The following is a 23,453-nucleotide window of genomic DNA, read 5'->3' on the forward strand; positions in this document are numbered from 1 at the left end:
ATGTTTTTCTAGTCAATATATCATAATCTGTCCATGCATATTTTTCTAAAACCTTACTTTTAATGGCTGCCTGGTATTTTAATACGTGGAGGTACTGTAATATAATTTTAGTTTCACTTGTCTTTAGAACTCATCAAAAATTGTTACAATTTTTTACTATTATGAGCAGTGCTTTGTTGAATATTCTTTTATCTTAATCATGTATGATTCTCAAGACTATCCATTTCTGAAAGTGGAATTTGTTGAATTTAAGAGAATAAAAACTTCAGTGTTTGGTCCACATGGTTAAATTGCTCTTTAGGTAGGTGGTTTAAGTTTATATTCCAAAAGTCATGTAAGGAAAGTGTTTCTTTTTCCACATCATCACCCAGTACTGGGCACTAATACTCACTTTATTAATTTTATTTTTATTTTGAAATGGAGTCTCACTCTATCACCCAGGGTGGAGTGCAGTGGCACGATCTCAGCTCACTGCAACCTCCACCTCCGGGGTTTAGATGATTCTCCTGCCTCAGCCTCCTGAGTAGCTGGGATTACAGTTGTGTGCCACCATGCCCGGCTAATTTTTGTATTTTTAGTAGAGACGGGGTTTCACCATGTTGGCCAGGCTGGTCTCGAACTCCTGACTGACCTCAGATGATCCACCTGCCTCTTGGCCTCCCAAAGTGCTGGGATTACAGGCATGAGCCACCATGCCTGGCCTCATTTTATTTTTTTAATTTTTGGAGACAGCATCTCGCTCTGTTGCCCAGGCTGGAGTGCTGTAGCACTGTCCTGGCTCACTGCAACCTCTGCCTCCCAGGTTCAACCAATTCTTGTGCCTCAGCTTCCTGAGGAGCTGGGACTACCCGGCTAATTTTTGTACTTTAGTAGAGACAGGATTTCACCATGTTGCTCAGGCTGGTCTTGAACTCCTGAGCTCAGGCAGTCCACGTGCCTCAGCCTCCCAAAGTGCTGGGATTATAGGAGTGAGCCAGCACACTCAGCCTAATATTCATTTTATTTTATTTTATTTTTTAAGAGATGGGATTCTATCTAGAGGTGATGAGAGACAGTGACAGATCATCAGGCATTAGATTCTCATAAGGAATGTGCAACCTAGATCCCTTCAATGAACAGTTCACAATAGGGTTCACTCTCCAATGAGAATTTAATGCCGCCGCTGATCTGACAGGTGCCAGAGCTCAGGCGGTAATACAAGAGGCTGGAGATGTAGATAAAGCTTCACTTGACTTGCCTACCACTTACCTCTTCTTGTGCAGCCCAGTTCCTAATAGGCCACGGACTGCTACCAGTTGGGGTAGCAGTTGCGGACCCCTGTAGTAGGATATTTATAATTACATATGTGGTTACCTAATATTTCCATGATACAGCACTGGTCTAGACTGTAGGCCATTCTCCTTTAAAAAGAACCCTGCTTCCTTACAATTTTACTGTTTAGCAGCAGTGTTTTCTACCCCTTCTTAAAATTTTCAGCTACCACACCCCTGTTTTGTTCTAATATTAAAGATGACATCTAATACTCAATTTTTCTTTCTGCTCTAAGCTCCATCATCATTCTGGGACATTTTTAGGCCCATGTGTAAGACACATTCAATAAGTTAGCTTCAGTTTTTTGACTATTCTTGAGACATCCTTTTTTTTTCTCTCTGTCTCATCTGAGAGCCATCCTTTTAATAACCCTATGGGGGAATGAGTGAGAAGAAAAAAATTTAAAAATAAAGAAAAAAAAAAAGAAGTAATAACCCTGTGGGACTATCATCTACAACTTACATTCCACTTCTAAGATCTTAATTGTATAGCCCATTCTAACCACAACTTACATATAGTTATTTATTTTTTTGAGATGGAGTTTTGCTCTTGTTGCCCAGGCTGGAGTGCAATGGCGTGATCTTGGCTCACTGCAATCTCCGCCTCCCAGGTTCAAGGGATTCTCCTGCTTCAGCCTCCCAAGTAGCTGGGATTTCAGGCATGCCCCACCACGACTGGCTAATTTTGTGTTTTTAATAGAGGTGGGGTTTCTCCATGTTGGTCAGGCTGATCTCGAACTCCTGACCTCAGGTGATCTGCCCACCTCGGCCTCCCAAAGTGCTGGGATTACAGGCACGAGCCTCCGCGCCCAGCAACTTATTTTTTTTACTGTCTTCTTCACTTCCTGCCTTCCATCCTTGATCCTCTCCATTTTCATTCACTGAATTGCTTCAACTGTATTTGTCAGCTCTCTTGATCTCGTACTTTTGTGTACCCTTCCTGCAAAGCAAGTTTCAAATGACTCCTACAGCCAGTTTTATTGTACTCAAGTTATGGATTGCTGCTGGAAGAAAAGATCACATGGCTTCAGGGATACAGTCCAAGATTTGTGGTCTTCAGCCTTAACTAGGTGGACAAAATTGCTTGGATGGCTGCTATGTATTCCTAGTCTCTCTCTCTGTTCTTATGGTTACTGTTTCACATCTTTACCTCTTAAAATCCCCTACTTTCTTTTCTTTTTTTGGAATTTTCAAGTTGTTTTATCTCTGGTACTTAGGGAAAATCCTGTCCGTCATTCCATAAATGTTATCTGTGTCCTATTTAACTTTGTCTACTATTTGGTGTTTTCTGTTACCATTCACACAAATAGAACTATCTGCCTTTTTTTTTTTTTAAGTGCTTAAAACTCTTGACCTTGTATTTTCTGGCTTCTGTCCTATTGTTCTTCTCTTCAAAGGTAAGCATTAAAAAATAATTGCTTATATTCACTTACTGTAGTTTTTTTTTCTGCTTATTTATTTCCAGTCTGCCTTCTTCCCCTATCTTTCCATTGATACGCTTTGACAGTGGTTTCCAGTAACCACAAGTAGATTTTTTTGCATCCTTTGATTGACCACTCCAGAGCATTTCGTGTAGTTAACCACTTCTTGAGGGGGCTGCTGCAGTTGACCTCCTTTGAAATGCTTCTGTGAGCTCTTTGATTCTTTTCTCTCAGCTTTTCCTAGGTTTGTTTAGGTGATTATGATGGGATGTTGGTGTTGCTTCTTGGCCTGCTTCCTACTCTGTATGCTGTATTTGGATTCATATCCATGGCCTTGATACCATTTAAATGTTGATTACTTAAGATATTAATTATCTGTCTAACCTTGATGTTTCTAGCATTTCTAACCTTTATATATACAACTGCCTACTAGATTTTGTCTTCCCAAAGTCCAGTTAGCGCCTTAACTCAGATGATTTCTACTTTTAACAATTGGTACTCACCATTCATCTTAATTGCTCAAGCCTAAATTAAGAAATCCTAATTTTATCACACTTCTACAAGTTAGCTACAGAGATCTGTCATTTCATCTCTTTAATATCTAACCTAGCATTGTCCAATAGCAATTTGATGCAAGCCACATATGTAATTAAGCTTTCATAATAGCCACATTTAAAAAGTAAAAATAAACAGGTGAAACTAACTTTAGTTTTATAGTTTATATAATTGGTATACCTAAAATTTTATTTCAACATGCAATCAGTATGAAATTATTATTAGTAAGATGTTTTTGATTCTTATTCTCGTACTGTCTTTAAAATATGATATTTTATACTTATAGCACATCTTAATTCAGACTAGCTACATTTCAAGTACTCAGTAGCCACATGTAGCTAGTGGCTACCTTAATGGCTAATAGAGTTCTAACCTATATTTCTCTTTATCCTTACTGCCTCTTTCTTGGTTCAAGTCTTTATTTTTCCCCTGGGCAGCTGGAGCAGCTCTTGGGATTACTACCATTTTCTCCAGTTCATCGTGAATATTCTTGTCAGTAGTAATTTTCTAAAATATGAATGTGACTCTGCATGTGAATTGATGTGATTGTGCATTCCTCTTTGTATCTTTAATGCTCTTCCTAAGCTTTCAAGATGAAGTCTAAGTTCCTAAGTATGACCAACAAAGTCCTTCCTCATCTGGCTTTTGCTTAACTTTCCTAAGCTGTAGCTCCTTGATCCTAAAAATGAGTTGTGTTGAACTATTTGTAGTTGCTGTAAGGAACCATACTCTCTTCTTGCTTTTGGGCCTTTGCAGTTAATAACTCAACTGACTGAGACCCATATTCTGCAGCTCCCACCCTCATCTCTCATCCAATTAAGGTCTACTGGTCAGTCCTTCAGTATCTAAAGGATCTGATCCCAGGATAGGATGAAACACCCTTCCTTGTTTGCTCTCCATGTATCCTTCTGTGCTTTCCTATATGAGAGCATTTATCACTGAATTATTTTAATTGTCCTCTAGCTTACCTCACCTCCCTATTAGATTCTTAGCTTCTTGAGCAGGGACCTTGTTTTTATTAGCTTTTATATTCCTAATTACTAGAACACACATACATGTCTGACTTATTGTAAGTATGTTGAATGAATGAGTGAAGGAATAAGGTCAGTAAGTCTAGGAAGTTAAGATCAGAGCAAAGAAAAATTGATTTAGATTTTAAGTTATCTCATTCTTGTATGTATTCATAGAGTTAAATATTAGAATCTTTTTAACAGATTAACTGAGAATCCAGAATAGGATTAAGAAAATAAAAGTTGGTTCTGTCAGTACCCATTTGTTCATATCAGTAAAAAGAAGAGAGCTGGAGGCATGCTAAATAAGTAATGAACCTTTAAAATAGTTGAGGGATGAGGAACACAAAAACTGATATTTAGGATATGCCTATGTAATCTTGTAATATTTTAGTTTTTATTTTATATTAAATCTAGAATCTAGGCATTTTTAGACCAGTTATACTTAAAATATTTAAAACATTTAAATGGCACATGAAGTTCTTTAACTTTTCCCTTAGGCTGTATGAGAGATGGCAGGAATTTGACTAAGCAAGTACCAGACACTTACATCTGTGTATAATAGAAGGCTTTTGTTAGGAATACTAAGGAGTTGAGAAGTAAACGTCTGCATTAATATCTTTTCCTTTTGTAGTCTGTAGTTGTTTTTCATATTTAGAATTACGTACACTTTAGGAGAAACATACTTAATAAAACAATATGCTATATATATGTATATTTGTATATATATTTTATATATAAATATATATATATTTGTGTATATATATTTTATGTATTTTAAAATCCAAAGGGAGGCGGATTGAACTTGAAGTTATTTAGAAAAGATAAATGGTAATTTTTGAAATGTAAAGTTCCTAATGTAAACCTTGGATTTTTGTAGCCTGATGTTTAAACTGCACATACTAAGAGGAGAAATAGAATTTGGGTATATTAAGGTAATTTGAGGTGTGCATTATAATGCCTAATCATTTTAGTTTTTTATTAAACATCTCATTTTGTAATGATAGTGGGAAGTTGAAGGTTTATAGTTCCTTCTAGGATTGTGTTTTTCTCAAATTCTGATTTTTATTAGGCTTCCATTCTGTTACAACTCCCCTTGATCAATTTTTTGTTGTTACTGAAAAGCATATTTAATAGTTTTCAAAATAAGTTGCTGCTTTTTTCTATTGGAAAATTTTTATCTATTGGAAAATTTGTTGAAAATTAGTATTCAAAGCTTTAAAAATGGTAATGGGATTTTAGATAGCAAGATTTGGGTAACTTTGGAACAGGAACAAATGGCAAGAGAACATAAAGAATTCTAAGAGTTTCAATAATCTATCTATTAGAACTTGTTTGAAACATAGTGTTATTTGAATACATTTGTGCTGAACTTATTTAACCTTAGAAGAAAGGTTAGAACTGAGTTACTGGATATTGTATTTAAGTTGATTTTTTTCATCAAGCAGTGGAGTTACTGTAGTTTGATTTTTCTTAACTATGCTTTTAACATACAGATTTAACATCTAAAAGATTTTGTAAAGCATATCTAGCAGATACGCTTTTAGAAAAGATTATTTGATAAATGTTGCTTCTTACCTGACTAATGTTTGAAATCAAGGAATACTTTAAAGACCCAGGGGTATTTTTATAGAAGCTTGGGTGAATATACTTTTATTTATACATACTTATAAATGCCACAATTGTTATCACTCACTTCTATAATTAATATTTCCTTATCCAGAGATATTTCACACTGGCACTGTGAACATTTGTGCAGGAAAAGAATCAGTGGGTGGTTAAGTCTTTTGAATTACAGACTATGGTTGATTTTAGAATTTAGGGTATGGAAAAATTCTTATGAGATAGGAATAGTCTATATGTTTTAATCGACCAGTATGTATGTATGTATGTATGTATGTATTTATTTTGAGACAGAGTCTTGCTCTGTCGTCCAAGTTGGAGTGCAGTGGTGCTATCTTGGCTCACTGCAACCTTTGCCTCCCAGGTTCAAGCGATTCTCCTGCCTCAGCCTCCAGAGTAGCTGAGATAACAGGTGGGCGCCACCATGCCTGGCTAATTTTTGTATTTTTAGTAGAGACAGAGTTTCACCATGTTGGCCAGGCAGGTCTCGAACTCTTGACTTCAAGAGACCTGCCCGCCTCAGCCTCCCAAAATGCTGGGATTACAGGCCGGAGCCACCATGCCTGGCCAAATTACTAGTATATTTTCTGAATAGTGTTTGTGCTAGGTAGCCTCAGAGCCGTATTTTTGTATCTGGTAGGATACTTTTATACGAATTTTGGGATGATATGTTTTTATCAGAGCCAAACCAATGTTATCTTTGTACAGCATTTCTTCCTCAGAAGATGTTTTCCTGAAAGAGTAGTCATTCAGATTTTTAAAATATATACTATGTGTCATCACCTTGCTAAGAACATATTCATCTTCGTAGAGATGAATATGACATGGTTCTCTCCCTCTGGGAAATCAGTCATATGGGGGAACTGACAAAATGTTTAAAATAATTTTATTTAAAAAGTTAAAGTTATTTATTATGATAATTCCATGCAAATAATTGTCTACTGTAAATCATCGTAGTTACTCTTCTTTGTCACCACGTTACGGAGACTGCTTTTATTTTTTAAGTTACCAGTGACCTTATTTCCAAATTTTATCAGTATGTTTGTTTCTATTCTGGTATCTTTCTCTGTAGCATTCAGCATAGTTGAATGAATCCTCCATCCCTGAGATGATCTTGGTTTTCTTCCTGTCTCCACTGGCTGATCTTTCTTTGCCTAACCTCTCAATGTTAGAGTGCTCAGGGCTTTGTCTCGACCCCCCTTCTTTTTTTTTTTTTTTTTTTTAAGACTGGAGTTTCTCTCTTGTTGCCCAGGCTGGAGTGCAGTGGCACGATCTTGGCTCACTGCAACCTCTGCCTGCCAGGTTCAAGCGATTCTTGTGCCTCACCCTCCTGAGTAGCTGGGACTACAGGCATGCACCACCAAGTCCAGCCCATTTTTGTATTTTTAGTAGAGATGGGGTTTCACCATGTTGGCCAAGATGTTCTCTATCTCCTGACCTTGTGATCCACCCGCCTCGGTCTCCCAAAGTGCTGGGATTACAGGCATAAGCCACCGCCCCCGGCCGACCCCCTTCTTTTTATCTTCTTTCGTCTGTCTTTGGGAATCCAATCCTTTTTCAATAGTATCTGTATGGCGATGATTCCTAAATCTATATTTTCAGCACCAGCCAACCATGAAATTTCTCACTCTGTTGCCCAGGCTGGAGTGTAGTGCCATGATCACAGCTCACTGAGGCCTTAACCTCCTGGGCTAAAGCAGTCCTCTCGCCTTGGCCTCCCAAAGTTTGGAATTACAAGCATGAACCACTCTGGATGGCCAAGAACTATCTTTAAAACAGTAATCAGGTCACTTGCCTGTGAAAAACCCTCTAGTGGCTTCCTGTCATGCCTAAAATAACATCCATATACTTCCTACTTTGGCTGAGTCCCAAATGATCTGGACCCTACTTCCCTCCCTGACCTCATTTCCTGTCACTCATCCCCTTGTCCACTACTTCACTTCATTATAGTTAACGGAACTTCTTTTTTTTTGTAGACAAAGTCTCGCTCTGTCACCCAGGCTGGAGTGCAGTGGCACAATCTCGGCTCATTGCAACTTCCACCCCCCAGGTTCAGGCCGTTTTCCTGCCTCAGCCTCCCGAATAGCTGGGACTACAGGCATACCCTGCCATGCCCTGCTAATTTTTTTGTAGTTTTTAGTAGAGGTGGAGTTTCACTTTGTTGCCCAGGCTGATCTCAAACTCCTGAGCTCAGGCAATCCGCCTACCTCGGCTTTCTTTTTACTGTTGGAAATACCAAGTTCATCCCCACTTTAGGGCCCACTCCTTTGTCTGGAATGGTTTCCCGCTTTTCACAATTTTAAAATAGTACTGTGTGCCAAAGACGGTTCTTGTTGCTGAGGATAAAGCATTGAATAAGAGACAAGGGCAGACCCTGAGGCATTTTTGTTATACCTCTTATCTGATGGGTTCCTTGAAGGTGCAGTCTAAAATTCTGTATTCTTTGAAACTACTTCAACTTGCTCTCAGTAGCTTCCTTTTTTTATGTACAATTTATGTAATTCATTCAGTCTCTGCCTTGATGGAGCTTACATTGCGGGCAGGATGGAGGTCACAGTAAACAAGATGGGTAAAATGTGTGTTGGATGGTGGCAAGAGCTAAGGAGAAGCATACAGCAAGCAGCAGTGTGCTGAGGAGTGGGGTCGTAATTTTAAATAAGGTGATTAGGGCAGGCCTTTTTGAAGGTGACATTTGAGTAATAAAAATAATCTGTGACTGGGGCTCGGTGACTTACGCCTGTCATCCCAGCACTTTGGGAGGCCAAGGCAGGTGGATCATGAGGTCAGGAGTTCAAGACCAGCCTGGCCAAGATGGTGAAACTCCATCTCTACTAAAAATACAAAAATACAAAAATTAGCCAGGTGTGGTGGCACATGCCTGTAATCCCAGCTAGTTGGGAGGCTGAGGCAGGGAATTGCTTGAACCTGGAAGGCAGAGGTTGCAGTGAGCCTAGATCACGCCACTGCCTGCCAGCCTGGGTGACAGAGTGAATTCTGTCTCAAAAAAAAAGAACAAAACTATTCCAAATAAAAAAAGCAACAAGTGCGAAAGCCATGAAATGAAAGTATGCAGTGTATGTTTGGGGAGTAGTTAGGGATTCAGTGCTGGGGAAAGCGACGTGAGCAAGGGGAGGAAGAGTAGCAGAAGATGAGACCAGAAGTAAGAGTAGAGCCAGATCTTGCTGGACTTTGTTGGCTAGCGGCTTTCAGCATTCGTGCACGTTGGAACTACATGAGGAGCTTTAAAAAATACTGATGGATGGGTCTCACTTGCAGAGATTAATTTAATTGATCTGGAGGTGCAGCTGGGACATTCGGATTTTATAAAAGCTCCCCCAAGTGATTCTAAGATACTGCTAAGGTGGAAAAACACTGTAGACCGTTATTGGGACTTTGGCTTTTACTTTTGAGGAGGTTCGGAAGTCATTGGATGGTTTTGTCATGGAATAATTTTGTAATTAACTTTAAAACTGGGGTTTTGTTTATGCTTTTAATTACCTTAACTATAAAACTGACTCCAATTGTTTGAAGTGGTTTGTGATATAACTCATAGATTTGTCTCAGTATAAAAAGATACACTTTTCACAGTTTGGCCAAGGATTATTTTATTGTCTATACTATTAGTTGCCTTTCAGTTTTCACAGTTCACATTTGTCTCCTCTTTCCATCTGTTTCTGCTTATCATCTTTAGCGTTCTTCCTTTTCCTGTATCTGTCTACATTTCTTTAAATTCTGGACTTCAGTTTAATTAATAGAACTTGAAATACAGCATTGTTTAAAAAGATTTTAACCAAAGCATTTGCATTTGTCTTATCTGAGCTGTCTTAATCCAGTGACTGACAAAGCAAAGTTGCATGAAATTAACCTTTTTTCTTCCTTCTTGTAATTTAAAACTTGGTTGCTGTATACCTTCCTGGAACTTTATACTTTTATATCTTTTCTACCATTTCTGTAAAACCTCAACTGCAGGGTGCAATAATAGGCCTTATTTTCTATATTTCAGCAGGACAGCTGCTGAAAATGGGTTTAAACTCACTGGCATTGTATCCCACACAAAAAATACTACTTTTTGACATGTTTAGAAAAAAGTCTGCCTTTAATTTCTTTTTAATTTACCTCTAATTTGTTGAGTTACATGTAAGTAACTTTTTTTTCCCCCCTGTCTTTTGCTGTGTTTCAATGGATTTGCCTCTCCTGTTCGGACTGAATATGTCATTACAATTCTTGGAATTCTTTGTTTACTGTTCCTCTGTGGATTTCTTCTGTTGGAATCTGGAACACTGGAATGATGGAAATGTGTTCTTTACAAAGTAGCTGTGAGTATACTACATAATTTATACAGAGATTTTTTTCAGTCTCAGTTAAATTTAACTTACAGTTGGATGAAATATGAGCCAAGGAAACCTTAGGTTTAATATATATTTCTAACTCCACTCATAGCAGACTTTCACATATTTGACTTAAAAATGTTAGATTCTGATTAGTCTCCTAATTATTATGTTTACAGTTAGCTCTTCATTTATTAATGGGCTTAGTTTTTAAAATTTGGCTTAAGAATTAGTTTTATGAAATGAAAGCCAAAGATGATGGATGGAATATTTATCTACATGACTAGTAAACATTGTAGACTTCTGTTCTTTGTTAAATCCAAATGTATTGCATTGATGTTTTGATCTCATGAGTGCTTTTTAAATGAGAATTAAACGTGACAGAAACTTTTAAGAGAATGCGTGCTTCTTTTTGCTATTGTTTTTTATGTTGAGATAAGACTACCTCCAAAGTAAAATTAACCAATAAGACTCTGCTTATTTGGATAGTCTTAACTATGGACAATATTTCTCACATATGGGTAAGTTAGAAGTCAGACTTATTTACTACACCAATTTGGAAGTAGATTTCTTTGAATTACTCTTGAAACTATTGTTGAGGTCATCTAGGAATAAAAAACCAATAGAAAATGAAGTTATAATTTACTTTAAAACTTGGATAAACCTGAAGATAAAGGCAGCAGGATCATGTGAAACCTTGAAGTGACAAAATTGGACCTGGCATAACAGCTTGAATGATACTGTAGCTGGTTGACACTGATCACAAGAGCCTTCAAGAATTTATTTTTAAAAATTGCTTTAAATTCAGCACTTTGATTTCATTTCATGAATAAGAAGACAAATTTCAAGAATCTCATACCTGTGGTAATTAGTGTGATCAAAGGAGATAATTAAAAAGGATTCTTAATATTGTGTGAAGGGGATTTGAATTTTTTTGTTGCGAAAAATCCTGTGTTATTTTGCTTTTATAGTTGGTTGGTCAATCATCTTGTTACTAACTACTGTCAATTAAAATCTTTGCTCTGAGGCAGGTTTTCTAAATTTTTATTTCATTCCCTTGGATTTTTATAATTAACCATTATATTGTCAATCAACTCATGCTCAAATAATTTTGTCCATTTAAGAACTGATAGTCTGATTGATAATGCCATGGAATTAGTTTGATTTGCTGTGAATAATAGTATAATTTTCTAAAATAGGTTCATGAAGGGAATTTGAAATATGTGACAGAATAGTATTGTTGATGCATGAATAACTTGGCCCTTTTTGCTTTTGTCAGCAACAGAAGAACCTTGAAGGCTATGTGGGATTTGCCAATCTCCCAAATCAAGTATACAGAAAATCAGTGAAGAGAGGTTTTGAATTCACGCTTATGGTAGTGGGTAAGATATGATTCCTTATTAAAATGGAACTTTGGTTTAAGTTTTAAATGGTTAGTCAACTCTGAATGAATTTAAGAAAATAGTAGCACAGATATCTATAGTGATCATATCTTTGTTATATTTTCTCTTAGGTGCATACATTTTAAAATTTAACGCAGTGGCATAATGGGATTTATGTCGTCTTGCCTCTTTTTTTAAGGTAGAAACTAAAAGTTGAGAAATGGTGGGTGATAGTGTTGGAATGGAACTCTAGAAAAGTTATCTTCAATTGGTAGTGCTACAAAAGAAAATAGCATCTGGTGGTTATTACTCCCGGATAGTTTTGTTTTCTGGCTTATGTGCTATAGTGGAGTATCATGTAAGCATTTAACTTAATGTGCTCTGAATTTTGAAAAGAAAGGTAGGATAGAGGATCATAATAATGTAGTTGATTACCCTTGGAATTCATTAATTGAATGTAAGCACTGGAATGAGTAAAATATGACTCTCCTCATCCTCTAATTCAGTTTCAGTTTTCTTTTGTGTTTCATCCCAGGAACACCTTACCCTGCCTATATAGTCCATTAGAAAATACCGTTCAGGATAATTTTGACTGTAGGTTGGTAACATCATTATTATATATGAAGAAACATACTGTGCCTTTGCCATCCGTAAGATTAGTCATCTTCAGTGACAATCTTATTCTTAAATGACTACACAGTATTTTCATCTCATATAGGCTGACTTTAGAACCTAAGTTATGAATATTGTATAGTGTAACTTTGTTGTATTTCTCTTATTTGTTTTAAGAAGGTGAATTGCAGGTTAGTGGATTAGCTATCCTTGACAAAGAAAATTGAGTTGATGCTAGACTTTTTAGGTAGTATATATTTTTGTTAATTATATTTCAACTCTAATATTTTGTTGCTGAATTAGGTTAATTGAACTAGCTGTGAAATACTCCTTTATTGGGAGGTAGAATATTTTATCTACTGACTGCAATATTTTACCTGTTGATTTTTGGCTCTTTGGAAGTTGTATACATTGTAAGAGTTCACAGTTAAAACATGGTACAAAATTTGCAAATTTGATACTTTATAGCATTGATTACCTTGTCTATGTATCTCTTGTTGAGTAGAAGTATAGTATATCTGGCTTGCAAACTGCTGCTGTGGAGTAGAGGTCGGTCTAGATAGAGGGATAAAATAATGCAGCGCATACCTTTTCTTCAGCAGGTTGGTAACATCATCATTATATGAAGAAACAGTGTCTCTTACCTCTGCATGTGTAATATTAATAATCTTAAGTGACAAACTGTAGACAAATAGAATTTTTTCACTTATGAGAAAACCTCCTAGGTCCGTTAGGAGAACTGTAACAATTAAAAAAATTTCCTTTGACATTAGAATTTTAGTTTAAAGAATAACTTTTCTAATCATACTTAGTAGGATAATGTCTGGTGATCAAGGCCAGAGAGTTGATTTAAAATCTCTGTGGCATTTTTCCAAATGAAAAAAATCAAATAGTCATCTGATTTTGATTTTTAGAGGAGATATTCAGTCTCTAGATGTATATTACTTATTAGCTTTTCTAATTAATCCCTTTGTGAAATGCAGCTTTTTTCTCTTCCTAATGATAAGACTTCAACTGAGGCCAAAAAAAATAGATGTTAATATCCTTATTTTCAAGTGTTAATATCCTTACTCTGTTTTCCCACTGAGCCTTGAACATTGTTTAATTAACTACATTGAATAGATATGTTGAGTGCAGGTATTAAATATTTTCATCTAGATAGGTGTAGTGCCTAATACATAGTCACTTACTAAGTATCTAATCACTTAGTATCTAATATTATGTTGATTTATTTTTCAGATTTTAGGCTGACTCTAACAGCATCATTTGCAAATCATAGAAAGCTAAAACCAACCTTGCTTTAATATTCTTGACTTAAAAACTTTCAGCTATTCCTTATGAGCTAAATCCTCATTTTTGGGATCTAAACGCAGAATAAATTTGGCTCCCACATTACAACTCTTCGTTTACAACTTACACATTGATATCAACTGATAATCTGTAACAGATTTTTTTTTATTGAACTCTTTGTACTTTGTCGGAAAACCTTTAATAATCTTGCTTCATAAGCAATGTTTATTGAGTTCTTGCTTGACTGACTTATTTGTATCAAAGAAGCATGCTATGTATTCCCATATTTTCTCTCTTAAAGGAGCTTCTGATTTATATGACAAGATAAACCACATAAAAATGGGGTCAGTAGAATCATACAAAAGTTTAAGGGTTTAGAGCCATAGAAATTTAAGGGTATAGGAGAGTTTGCCTCGGTTGGAGATTATTATTGCCTTCTTTTGAAAAGGGAGGCATTAGGACAAATGTTTGAAGGATAGAATTGGGGCCAAGATTGAGGAAGCAGTCCTGTTGGGGGAAGTTATAGCCATCATTTACATAACTTTTTTACGTGCCAGGCAATGTTTTAAGTACTTTATGGACATTATCTACTAACTCACAATTCTTACAACAGCCCCATGAAGTAGATATTGTTATCCCATTTTGGAGATGAAGAAACTGAGGCATAGAGAGATTAGGTTACTTGCCCATGGTTACATTGCTAGCAGATGGCAGAACCAAACCCATTCTACTGCTCAGTTAGTCTGGTATGTTCTTAACCACCATGCAGAGGCTTATCTGGGGATACTGGGTATAGTGCAGTGTTTATAAGAGTACATCCAATATGCCTTGAACTTAGATGAATTCAGTGAAAGAGAGAATGAATGAGAATGAGAACTAGAGAACTTAAATAGTACGAGTAATTTTTCCTGTTATTCCACTGGAATGAGCATCTGGCCTAGAGTGGGTGTGAAATGGGAGAGGCGCATTTGCTATTTTCCTAGTCATTATCAGCTTCCACATAGTTTGATAGTGTGAACTTCTCACTCTGCTGAATGTTATAGTCTAGGGACAACAGGGCACCTAAATACAAATCGGTCACTTTTTATGTGCCCAAAGAAAGTTACCTATTTTAGTGGAGGAGGAAGATAGGTTGTTAGCTTGTATGTAATTGTGCTTTATGGATGATATAAGGAATTTTTCAAGATTTTTTTCACAGCACACTGACTTTAGGATCTGACCCCTAAGATGTAACTTGACAATTAGAAATAAAGCTGGAAAGGTAGACTAGCCAGGATTTTGGAAACCCTGATTGGCAATTTGATGGGGAGATTAGCATTCTTGATTTTGAATCTTGAAAAATTTAGGCATATCGAATAATGAAGACATGTAGATCTCTATTCATTGAAGTTGTCTAACGTGTTTGGCTTAGAATTTGACTGTCATTAGTTTGCTCCCTAATTAGACTTAACTGTGATAGAGAATAAATTTTTAATTGTAATATCCTGTTTTTGCTAGAATTCTTCAAGGAGTTAGAACTCAGAAGAGTGTAGTTTGCTTTATTTAACTTGAAATAGTTTTTAAAACAGGTGGTATTAAACCTATTATTCTGAATCCTAGGGAGATAGAATTCAAAATTCAGTCATTTCTGTAATCTTGAACTTTGCAAAATTTTTGTGATTACAGAATTTTAAAAATTTAATGATATGTCAATAATGTATTTGACCTATGCCGTATGTCTTTTAGTGTCAGATTGGCATTTCTATTTTTTTTTTCTAGCAGGAGAGAGCTTAGAACATGTTGGTTTAGCCATTTTTTGGGATTCAGAGTTTATCATAATTTTTTTTTTGAATATGCCTTATCAAAGAAAGTTTACGAGTTATTTAGTTAGCGATAGGATATATGATGACTATCCTAGTCGTCATTTTCCTCCACTACCTGTTGATGTTTGAGTTGATAGAATAACATCTATGTCAGTTTATCAGTTATTTGAAAAAATTGAAAGATAATATTGGCTCAAAATTTTGTATCTAGGCTGTTGAGTATTTTGTGGTATTTTTAAGATATGTTAGCTCCTTGAAATGCTTTGAGTTATGATTTTAAGGTTTTTCCTTGAGCTCCGTATTTTTATTTTGCTTTTATTAATAGAAGTAACTTAACCGATAATGACTTCACAACATTGGGAATATACTAAAATCCATTGATTTATACACTTTAAAATGGTGAATTTTATCTTAGAAAAAGTAATTCAAAGAGAAAGTTTAGAAGAAAAAAATCACATAATTCCACATGTCGACTATTTTAATTTTGTACATTCCTTCTAGCTGTTAAATCTGAATATTTTTAAAGCACTTAAAAAATGAAGTTAATATATTTCATTGCAGAAATTGGAAAATGCAGAAAAGCAAAACGAAAATAAATATTGTCATCTGTCATCTATTGATAATAACTCTTAAGTATAGGAACATTTAGTATTCTTACGTGTATCTGTAATGTTCTGTGATTGCCTTTTAAATGTGCAGTTAAATTGTGATTATCCTGTGTTATGTTATGTTCTTTCATAACCTATCTATTGGTCAAATTGTAGACTTTAATGGCCTGTATAGGTTGGCTATATCATTCTTTGTCGTATTGTCAGGATAGTTAAAATTGTTAGCTAGTATGAATACTATAATAACGTGGTTATAGTTATACTTTTGCTTGAATTTTTAGTTATTTTCTTAGAATAATAAAGCTTTGGAAGTTTGAATTGCTGTGTTAAGATACAATTGATACATTGTTTTAAGGGTTTTGATACATAATACCAAATTGCTCTAAAACAGGTTGTGTACTATTTTGCACGCTCATCAAGTGTTGACAGCACCGTTTTCCCTGAATACTGCCAACACTGGATATTAATCTGATTGCTGAAACATGGTATCTTATTTTCATCTGTATTTTACTGTTGCTAGTTATTTGATTAAATTTTTCAAGACAGAGTCTTGCTCTGTTGTCCAGGCTGGAGTACAGTGGTGCAATCTCAGCTCACTGCAACCTCCACCTCCCAGGTTCAGGCAGTTTTCCTGCTTCAGCCTCCCTGGGACTACAGGTGTGCACTACCACCTTCAGCTAATTTTATATTTTTAGTAGAAATAGGGTTTCCCCGTCTTGGCCAGGCTGGTGTTGAACTCCTGACCTCAGGTGATCCACTCGCCTTAGCCTCCCAAAGTGATGGGATTACAGGTGTGAGCCACCGTGGCTGGCCATTGCCAGTTATTTTTTATGTTTATTTATCTTTGATATTCTTTTATAAATGGTGTGTTCTAGTTTATTTTTACAAACTTTTTTTTCCTTAAGTTTAGGTAGGTAGGTACTCTGAGGGCATTGTTATTATTTTGTTGTTGGTAGGCATTGACATTTTTTTCCAGAATTTTTTGTGTGTTGTGTTTTCTATTAGCTTGATTTTTACATTATCCAAACTTCCTTCCTTCCTTCCTTCCTTCCTTCCTTCCTTCCTTCCTTCCTTCCTTCCCTCCCTCCCTCCCTCCCACCTATCTACATACCTACAGGATCTCACTTTGTCACCCAGGCTGGAGTGCAGTGGCACAATCTTGGCTCACTGCAGTCTCTGCCTCCTGGGTTCAAGTCCTCCTCCCCCCTCAGCCTCCCAAGTAGCTGGGACTACAGTTGTGTGCCACCGTGCCCAGCTAATTTTTTGTTTTTGTAGTTTTTTTGTAGAGATGATGTTTCGCCATGTTGCCCGGGGCTGGTCTCGTACTCCTGGGCTCAAGCGATCCATCCACCTTGGCCTCCCAGAGTGCTAAGATTACAGGTGTGAGCCATTATGCCTGACCTCAGTCTTTTTCTTTATGGTTTTCTTAATGTCTTCTTGCTTCATTCAAGGTTATTAGAAGTTCTGCTACATATTAAGTATTTTGAGTATAAAGACTAAATGACTAATTAAAGACTAACTTTAATTAATTTTTTATTTTGAAATCTTAAGTCCATATGGTTTTTTTGATCTGAGTTGTGAGGCAGGAATCTGATGTTTATTTTTTAAATGGTTAAGTAGCTCTACCAAAACCGTTTGTTACAAGCTTAATTTTTAAAAGTATATATGCTTGGTATGTTCTCTTTCTTACCCTTTGGTTTAGTTCATTGATCTTCCCATGTAAATACTACATTCTTGGAGTTATAAATTTACAACAGTTATGTTGTGTTTATTTATGTAGGAAGATTACCAGAGTTTATGTTAATTTAGGGAGATAAGCAAATAGTAAGTCAAATGATTACAAATTGTGCTATTTTCTGGAAAGAAATAAATATGATGAGACTTATTTGGAGTCATCAAGGAGGACCTGCCTTTTTGAAAAGGATATTTTTTCATGCTAATTCCTGAATTACATGACAGTTAGGGAATACTAAAAAGAAAAAAAAAACGAAAGGAAAATAAAGACTTAGCAGCAAGAGATAATAATCATTAATATATGCTGTGTTTGTCCTCCATATTTTACTTTTGACAACTGCATAATGTTTCCAGCTGTGGCTATCTGATATTTTGCCATTACTTTATCATTTGACATTTGAATAATTTGTTTTGTTTGATCTCATAATGCTGCAATAAAAATTTTACAGAATGGAAATTTTGGTCAACATTTTAATGATAATGCTTAATGACTATATGCGTATTCTAATCTGAGACTGAATATACTATAAATTTTTTATTTTATTTTATGTTGTGTCATGTTATTTTATGTTATTTTATTTTTGAGACGAAGTCTTGCTCTGTCAACAGGCTGGAGTGCAGGGCGCTGTCTTGGCTCACTACAACCTCTGCCTCCCAGGTTCTGGTAGTTCTCTGCCTCAGCCTCCCCAGTAGCTGGGATTACAGGTGCCTGCCACCATGCCTAGCTAATTTTTATATTTTTAGTAGAGATGGGGTTTCACCATCTTGGCCAGTCTGGTCGTGAACTCCTGACCTTGTGATCCACTCACCTCAGCCTCCCAAAGTGCTGGGATTACAGGCGTGAGCCACTGTGCCTGACCTGTAATTTTTTTTTTACTGATGAACAACACTAGGTTTGTTTTTACCCCTACCCTTGTTACAAATAGCATGACAATGAAGATCTTTAAACACATAGAGTTTTGTTATATGTATGTTGGCAGACAGAGGGCAGTATCATTATTATTTATTTGTTAATAATTCCTAAAGTAGGATTATTAGATCAAAGTATTTGAACATTTTGTGGCTCTTGGTACATACTGGCAAATTGTTCTTTTCCTTTCTTTCCCTTTTCCCTTTTCTTTTTCCTTTTCTCCTCTTCCCCCTCTCCCTCCCCACTTCCTTCTTCCTACTTACCCCTTTCCCCTTCCTCCCTCCTCCTCCTTCCTCCTTCCTCCTTCCTCCTCCCCCCTTCCCCTTCCCCTTCCCCTTCCATTTTCGTCTTTTGTTTCTGAAACAAGGTCTTGTTCTGGTGCCTAAGCTGGAGCCCAGTGGTGCAATCAGAGCTCACTGCAGCCTTCAGCCCCTGGGCTCAAGTGATCGTCCCACCTCAGCCTCCCGAGTACCTGGGACCACAGGCACACACTGCTATGCCCAGCTAATTAAAAAAAAATTGTTTTGTAGAGATGGGGTCTCACCGTGTTACCCAGGCTAACCTTGAACTCCTGGCCTAAAGCAGCCCTCTCTCCTTGGCTTCCTAAAGTGCTGGGATTACAGGTGTGAGCCATCATGCCTGGCCAGCAAAATTGTTTTTTAAAAGTTTGTTCTACTAAAGATTATATATTAAGAAAAAAGGAATTTTTTTTTTTCTGAATTTGAAAATATTTATGGTATATTTGAAGGTTAGGCTATTCATTCCATGGATGTTATCACTGTTTTAGATGCTTGAGAGAGATTTTAAAGGTACATGAATACGCTATAATAGTAGAGGAGGAAAATAGTATACACATAACTATACCATGAATCATAATGTGTTAAGTGGCATAAGAAATGTGTAAACCAAATGCTATGGAAATTTAGAGAAAGGGGACTTTACAGCTGAAAAGCATGCCATTATCTTAATCATTTACTAATTCATGAGAAAAAATGGTACTTTTTTCCAGTAATTTGTATATTCATGTTTTGTTCGCTTAATTCTTAATTTGAATTAATGGCTTAAATCCAATGTCTTAATCATGGAACAGTGTAATCAGGAAAAAATACTTGTAAAATCAGTCTTACAGATTGTAGGTTATTAGCTGGGTGTAGTGGTGTGCACCTGTAATCCTAACTACTCAGGAGGCTGAGGCAGGAGAATTGCTTGAACCTGGGAGGCAGGGGTTGCAGTGAGCCGAGATTGCACCACTATACTTCAGCCTGGGCAACAGAGTGACTGAGATTCTGTTTCAAACGTTAAAAAAAAAAAAAAATTGGTTCTGTAACAAGAGCAGTATCTGGATTGATATGTGTAATAAATGTAATCTTGATAATATCCCAGTTTTATTTGGCAGTCTTTAAAAAAGTCATCAATGTGATTTTAAAAATATATATTAGCAAGTCACTGAATTATAATTCTTAATCTGTTTTTGCTTCTCATACATATACTATCCTAATATGGTCTTTGAAAATGATATAAGAAACTCCAGTGTTGAAAAACACAGCTATCTTTTCTTTTGACAGACCGAGAAGTCTAAGATAAACTTCATAGTGTATAGGCTAAATTAGTAAAGAGAGGTAAGGATGGTCATGTTTGTCAGAGACCTAGAGAAACTGTTCTCTTGGTATTGAATACACTCAAGATTGATTGGATAGGTGGACTGAAGTAAAAATGTTATCACATTTGTTAATTTTAATTAGCTAGATGTTGGGACAGAAATGTGAAGGCTGCATAGTCTGTCAGTATTTTACAAGAACTCAGTACTGAATGGAAGGCAAGGGCATGAAGGGAGCACATGTTAATGCAGCTTCTTTACAGATGGAAATGTAATTCTCACATAGGAGACTTATTTAGTATGTAGTTTTCATCTTGGCAAGGAAGACTGCTCTTTCTTTCTCCGTAATGGGTAGTTTCTCAATCTTTCCTAGACTAGGTCATGGAGGCCAAATACTATTGTGGGTCAAGGGGGTCCATCCTTTTCTTAGGTGACTGTATCACATATGTCTGAAATATAATTTTAAATATGAGATAATAATAACACCTCCTGCCTAGCTATGACTGCAGTCTAGCACCAAAGGAGGTCAGAATTTCCCCCCTTTATATTTAGTCCATCTTTCTGTTGAAAGCATTTGTAGATTGAGTGGTTTTTGTATTATGAATCAGGTTTATTCTCTCCCAAGGCAGGAAGTTTTCAAGTATTACATTTCTTAATACGCAGCAGGTGGATTTTGTCTGAAAGATAGTTTTATGCCAGGATATTGTACTTGTTTCACTATTGAACTACAGAACCTTAGAATTATTTTAAAGATTGGGAAGGTATAACCTGTCTCCCATGAAAGACCTTTGTACTGGTAAATTTGCCAACCTTGTTAATTTTACTCAAACTTTGTTTTTGAAAAAAAAAAAAAAAACAAAAAACCAAAAACCTGCATTTTAAGTAATAATTTTCATGTATTTATATCTAGGTCTTGAGGTTTTTTTGGTCTGTTTTACTATATTGGAGTATATAGCCATTTAAGGCAGTGGCTAAGGTACTGAAGTCTGTGGATCAAATTTTATTAGGGAAGGGGGATGCTGAATGGGTTCACTGACTTGCCAAACTTTCTGAAATATAATTGAGATTTTTATCATGTCTTTATATTCTGGAGACATTTAGAATCTCAAAGAGGTTATCTACCTAAAATACTGACAATTATAGGTACAAAGTATTTTATATAATTAGAAGTGTACGTCATTATTTACTGCACATGATTACTGTGCTGAAAATAATGTGTTGATTTTAAATTTTGAAACAATTCTAAACAAAGTTACAAGTACAGTACATAAGTTTTTTCCTAGGATAGTTGAGATGGATGCTTCTCTTTTGTCCCCTTACTTCACTATATTTCTGTTCCTCAAGGATATTCTCCTGTATAGCCATAATATACCATCAAAATCAAAAAGTAACAAGTGTATGTTATACACATGTTATACACAGACACATACATTTGTGTGTGTGTGTGTGTGTGTGTGTGTGTGTGTGTATTGAAAATTATAAGTGCACACTTACACCTCCAATTTCGTTCCATCACTGTGGGGGTCCTAATTTTCATCTCTCCCGTATTTGTATTTTCTTTCTGATGGTGAAATACCATTATCCTCTATATGTGTACTTATTTGATCAATCCCCCTGGAATTAATCCATCACCTTTCTTCCTTTTCTTCTCTGAAAAATACTAGGGAAGAACCCGAGGGAGGTAATGGATTAGTTAATTGCAGGAGGAATTAATGTAATTAAGGGGGAGGCAGTGGCCCTGCTTACCTCTCTTGTGCTGTGATGTCTTATGCCAGGCCATTCTTCTCATGTGGATGCCCCCTCAACCTATTTAACTCAGACATCTCATGCTAGTCCATTCTTCTCATGCTCTGTTAGAAACTTTTCCTCATTCTGTAGGCTCTAATACCCTAATACCCTGTTTTGGGCCACTGTGGTTTTCTCTCTAGCATGGACATCTACCTTTCTCAGTCTCATGTAATGACTTTTGGACTGAATTTTTAGGAAGAAATGTGGAAAAGAAAGAGCTGAAGTAATTTTGAAGTGTTTAAGGCCAATATTTAACTGTGTTACAGAATTAATTGGTATGTGAATAGAATCATTTTTTCGATGCCTAAAAATATAGAAAAATTAGCAAAATTGTAATTTTGGACTGCCATAGTAATGGAGATAAAAAGCTCTGGCAAAATTTAGCTTGGAAATTAAAATTATCTGCAAATGCGTACAAGTGTTGCAGAGTTATAATATTTACATGTATTTTGATAAACTAAGTAGGATGTCCCCCAAATTTACTAACAGTTCAAATAAATAGGTTGCTATTTAGAAGCAAGAAAGTTTTAGATTTTGGGGCTTCTGTTTCTTGTACTGCCCAGAACTCTTAAGTAAGCAGATGATAAATACAAGGTAATTATGCATATCAAAGAATCAAATGTGAAGATTTGCAGTTCATTCTTAACTAACTCAAGTGTTTAATGATAGAAGTCTATAAATTGTTTATTATGTTACAGATGGAAATAATTACAACAATAACATAAAGGATGAGCTCTTCCATAGCATGCTTGTCCTGGTTCAGAGGGTAAATTTTAATTGAATGATTAGTAATTAAGTTTATGTACATCAGCAGTGTGAGTGCTAAGAATTACTGATCAAGCGGATGACATGAAAATGAAAATGATTACTTCTACCCTCAAAGGAATTTCCATGGAAATCCACACTACTAATTACATTTAATTAAATAAATGGTATAGTAATGTACATTTAAAGTGCCATGTAGTCAGTTTTTATTTGGATTTATGTGGTAACTTTATCAATCTGATAGGATCAATTAGAATCTTGAAACTAGTAACTCACTGTTGTGTTTAAATTTGGAATTTACAATTTATTTTGGCAATTTTGTAAAATTTTGTTCATGTTTTTGACTTAACATTTTTGTCACACCATGAAAATAAGCCTCTGTATTTAAACTAACTTATATCTACAGTATAATAGTGCAGCAGCTGTTACACTGAAAAGTATATCATACTTAGTCTAGTTGAAAACTTCAATTTCTGTCACAGACAAGCTGTATGACTCTGGACAGATCACTTTGAATCTCCCTTTCCTTTTCACAACAAATATTTACTAGTCTTTTTATTTTTATTTTTTGGAGACGGAGTCTCACTCTGTTGCCCAGGCTAGAGTGCAATGGAGTGATCTCAGCTCACTGCAACCTCTGCTCCCCTGGGTTCAAGCAGTCTTCTCCTGCCTCAGCCTCCCAAGTAGCTGGGACTACAGGTGTACACCACCACACCAG

The 23,453-nt window shown here is 36.0% G+C and overlaps 1 protein-coding gene across 8 annotated transcripts in view; it reads left to right on the plus strand.

Annotated features, from left to right (window-relative positions):
- Positions 1–23,453, plus strand: part of SEPTIN7 (septin 7) — a 105,239-nt gene that overhangs the window by 20,261 nt on the left and 61,525 nt on the right. For 3 of the 8 annotated variants that reach the window (XM_033193563.1, XM_033193568.1, XM_033193566.1), the window contains one exon: positions 11,527–11,629. The exons of 1 other annotated variant lie outside the window; for it this stretch is intronic. In XM_033193563.1, coding sequence (XP_033049454.1) covers positions 11,527–11,629 — 103 coding nt within the window. Of the gene's footprint in view, positions 1–10,230; positions 10,236–11,526; positions 11,630–23,453 lie in introns of all 8 variants that reach the window. 4 more of the 8 variants (XM_033193562.1, XM_033193564.1, XM_033193565.1 and 1 more) reach the window with 4 other exon arrangements.

This window comes from Trachypithecus francoisi, unplaced genomic scaffold, assembly GCF_009764315.1.
Source record: "Trachypithecus francoisi isolate TF-2019V2 unplaced genomic scaffold, Tfra_2.0 Lachesis_group4, whole genome shotgun sequence".
NCBI lineage: Eukaryota > Metazoa > Chordata > Mammalia > Primates > Cercopithecidae > Trachypithecus > Trachypithecus francoisi.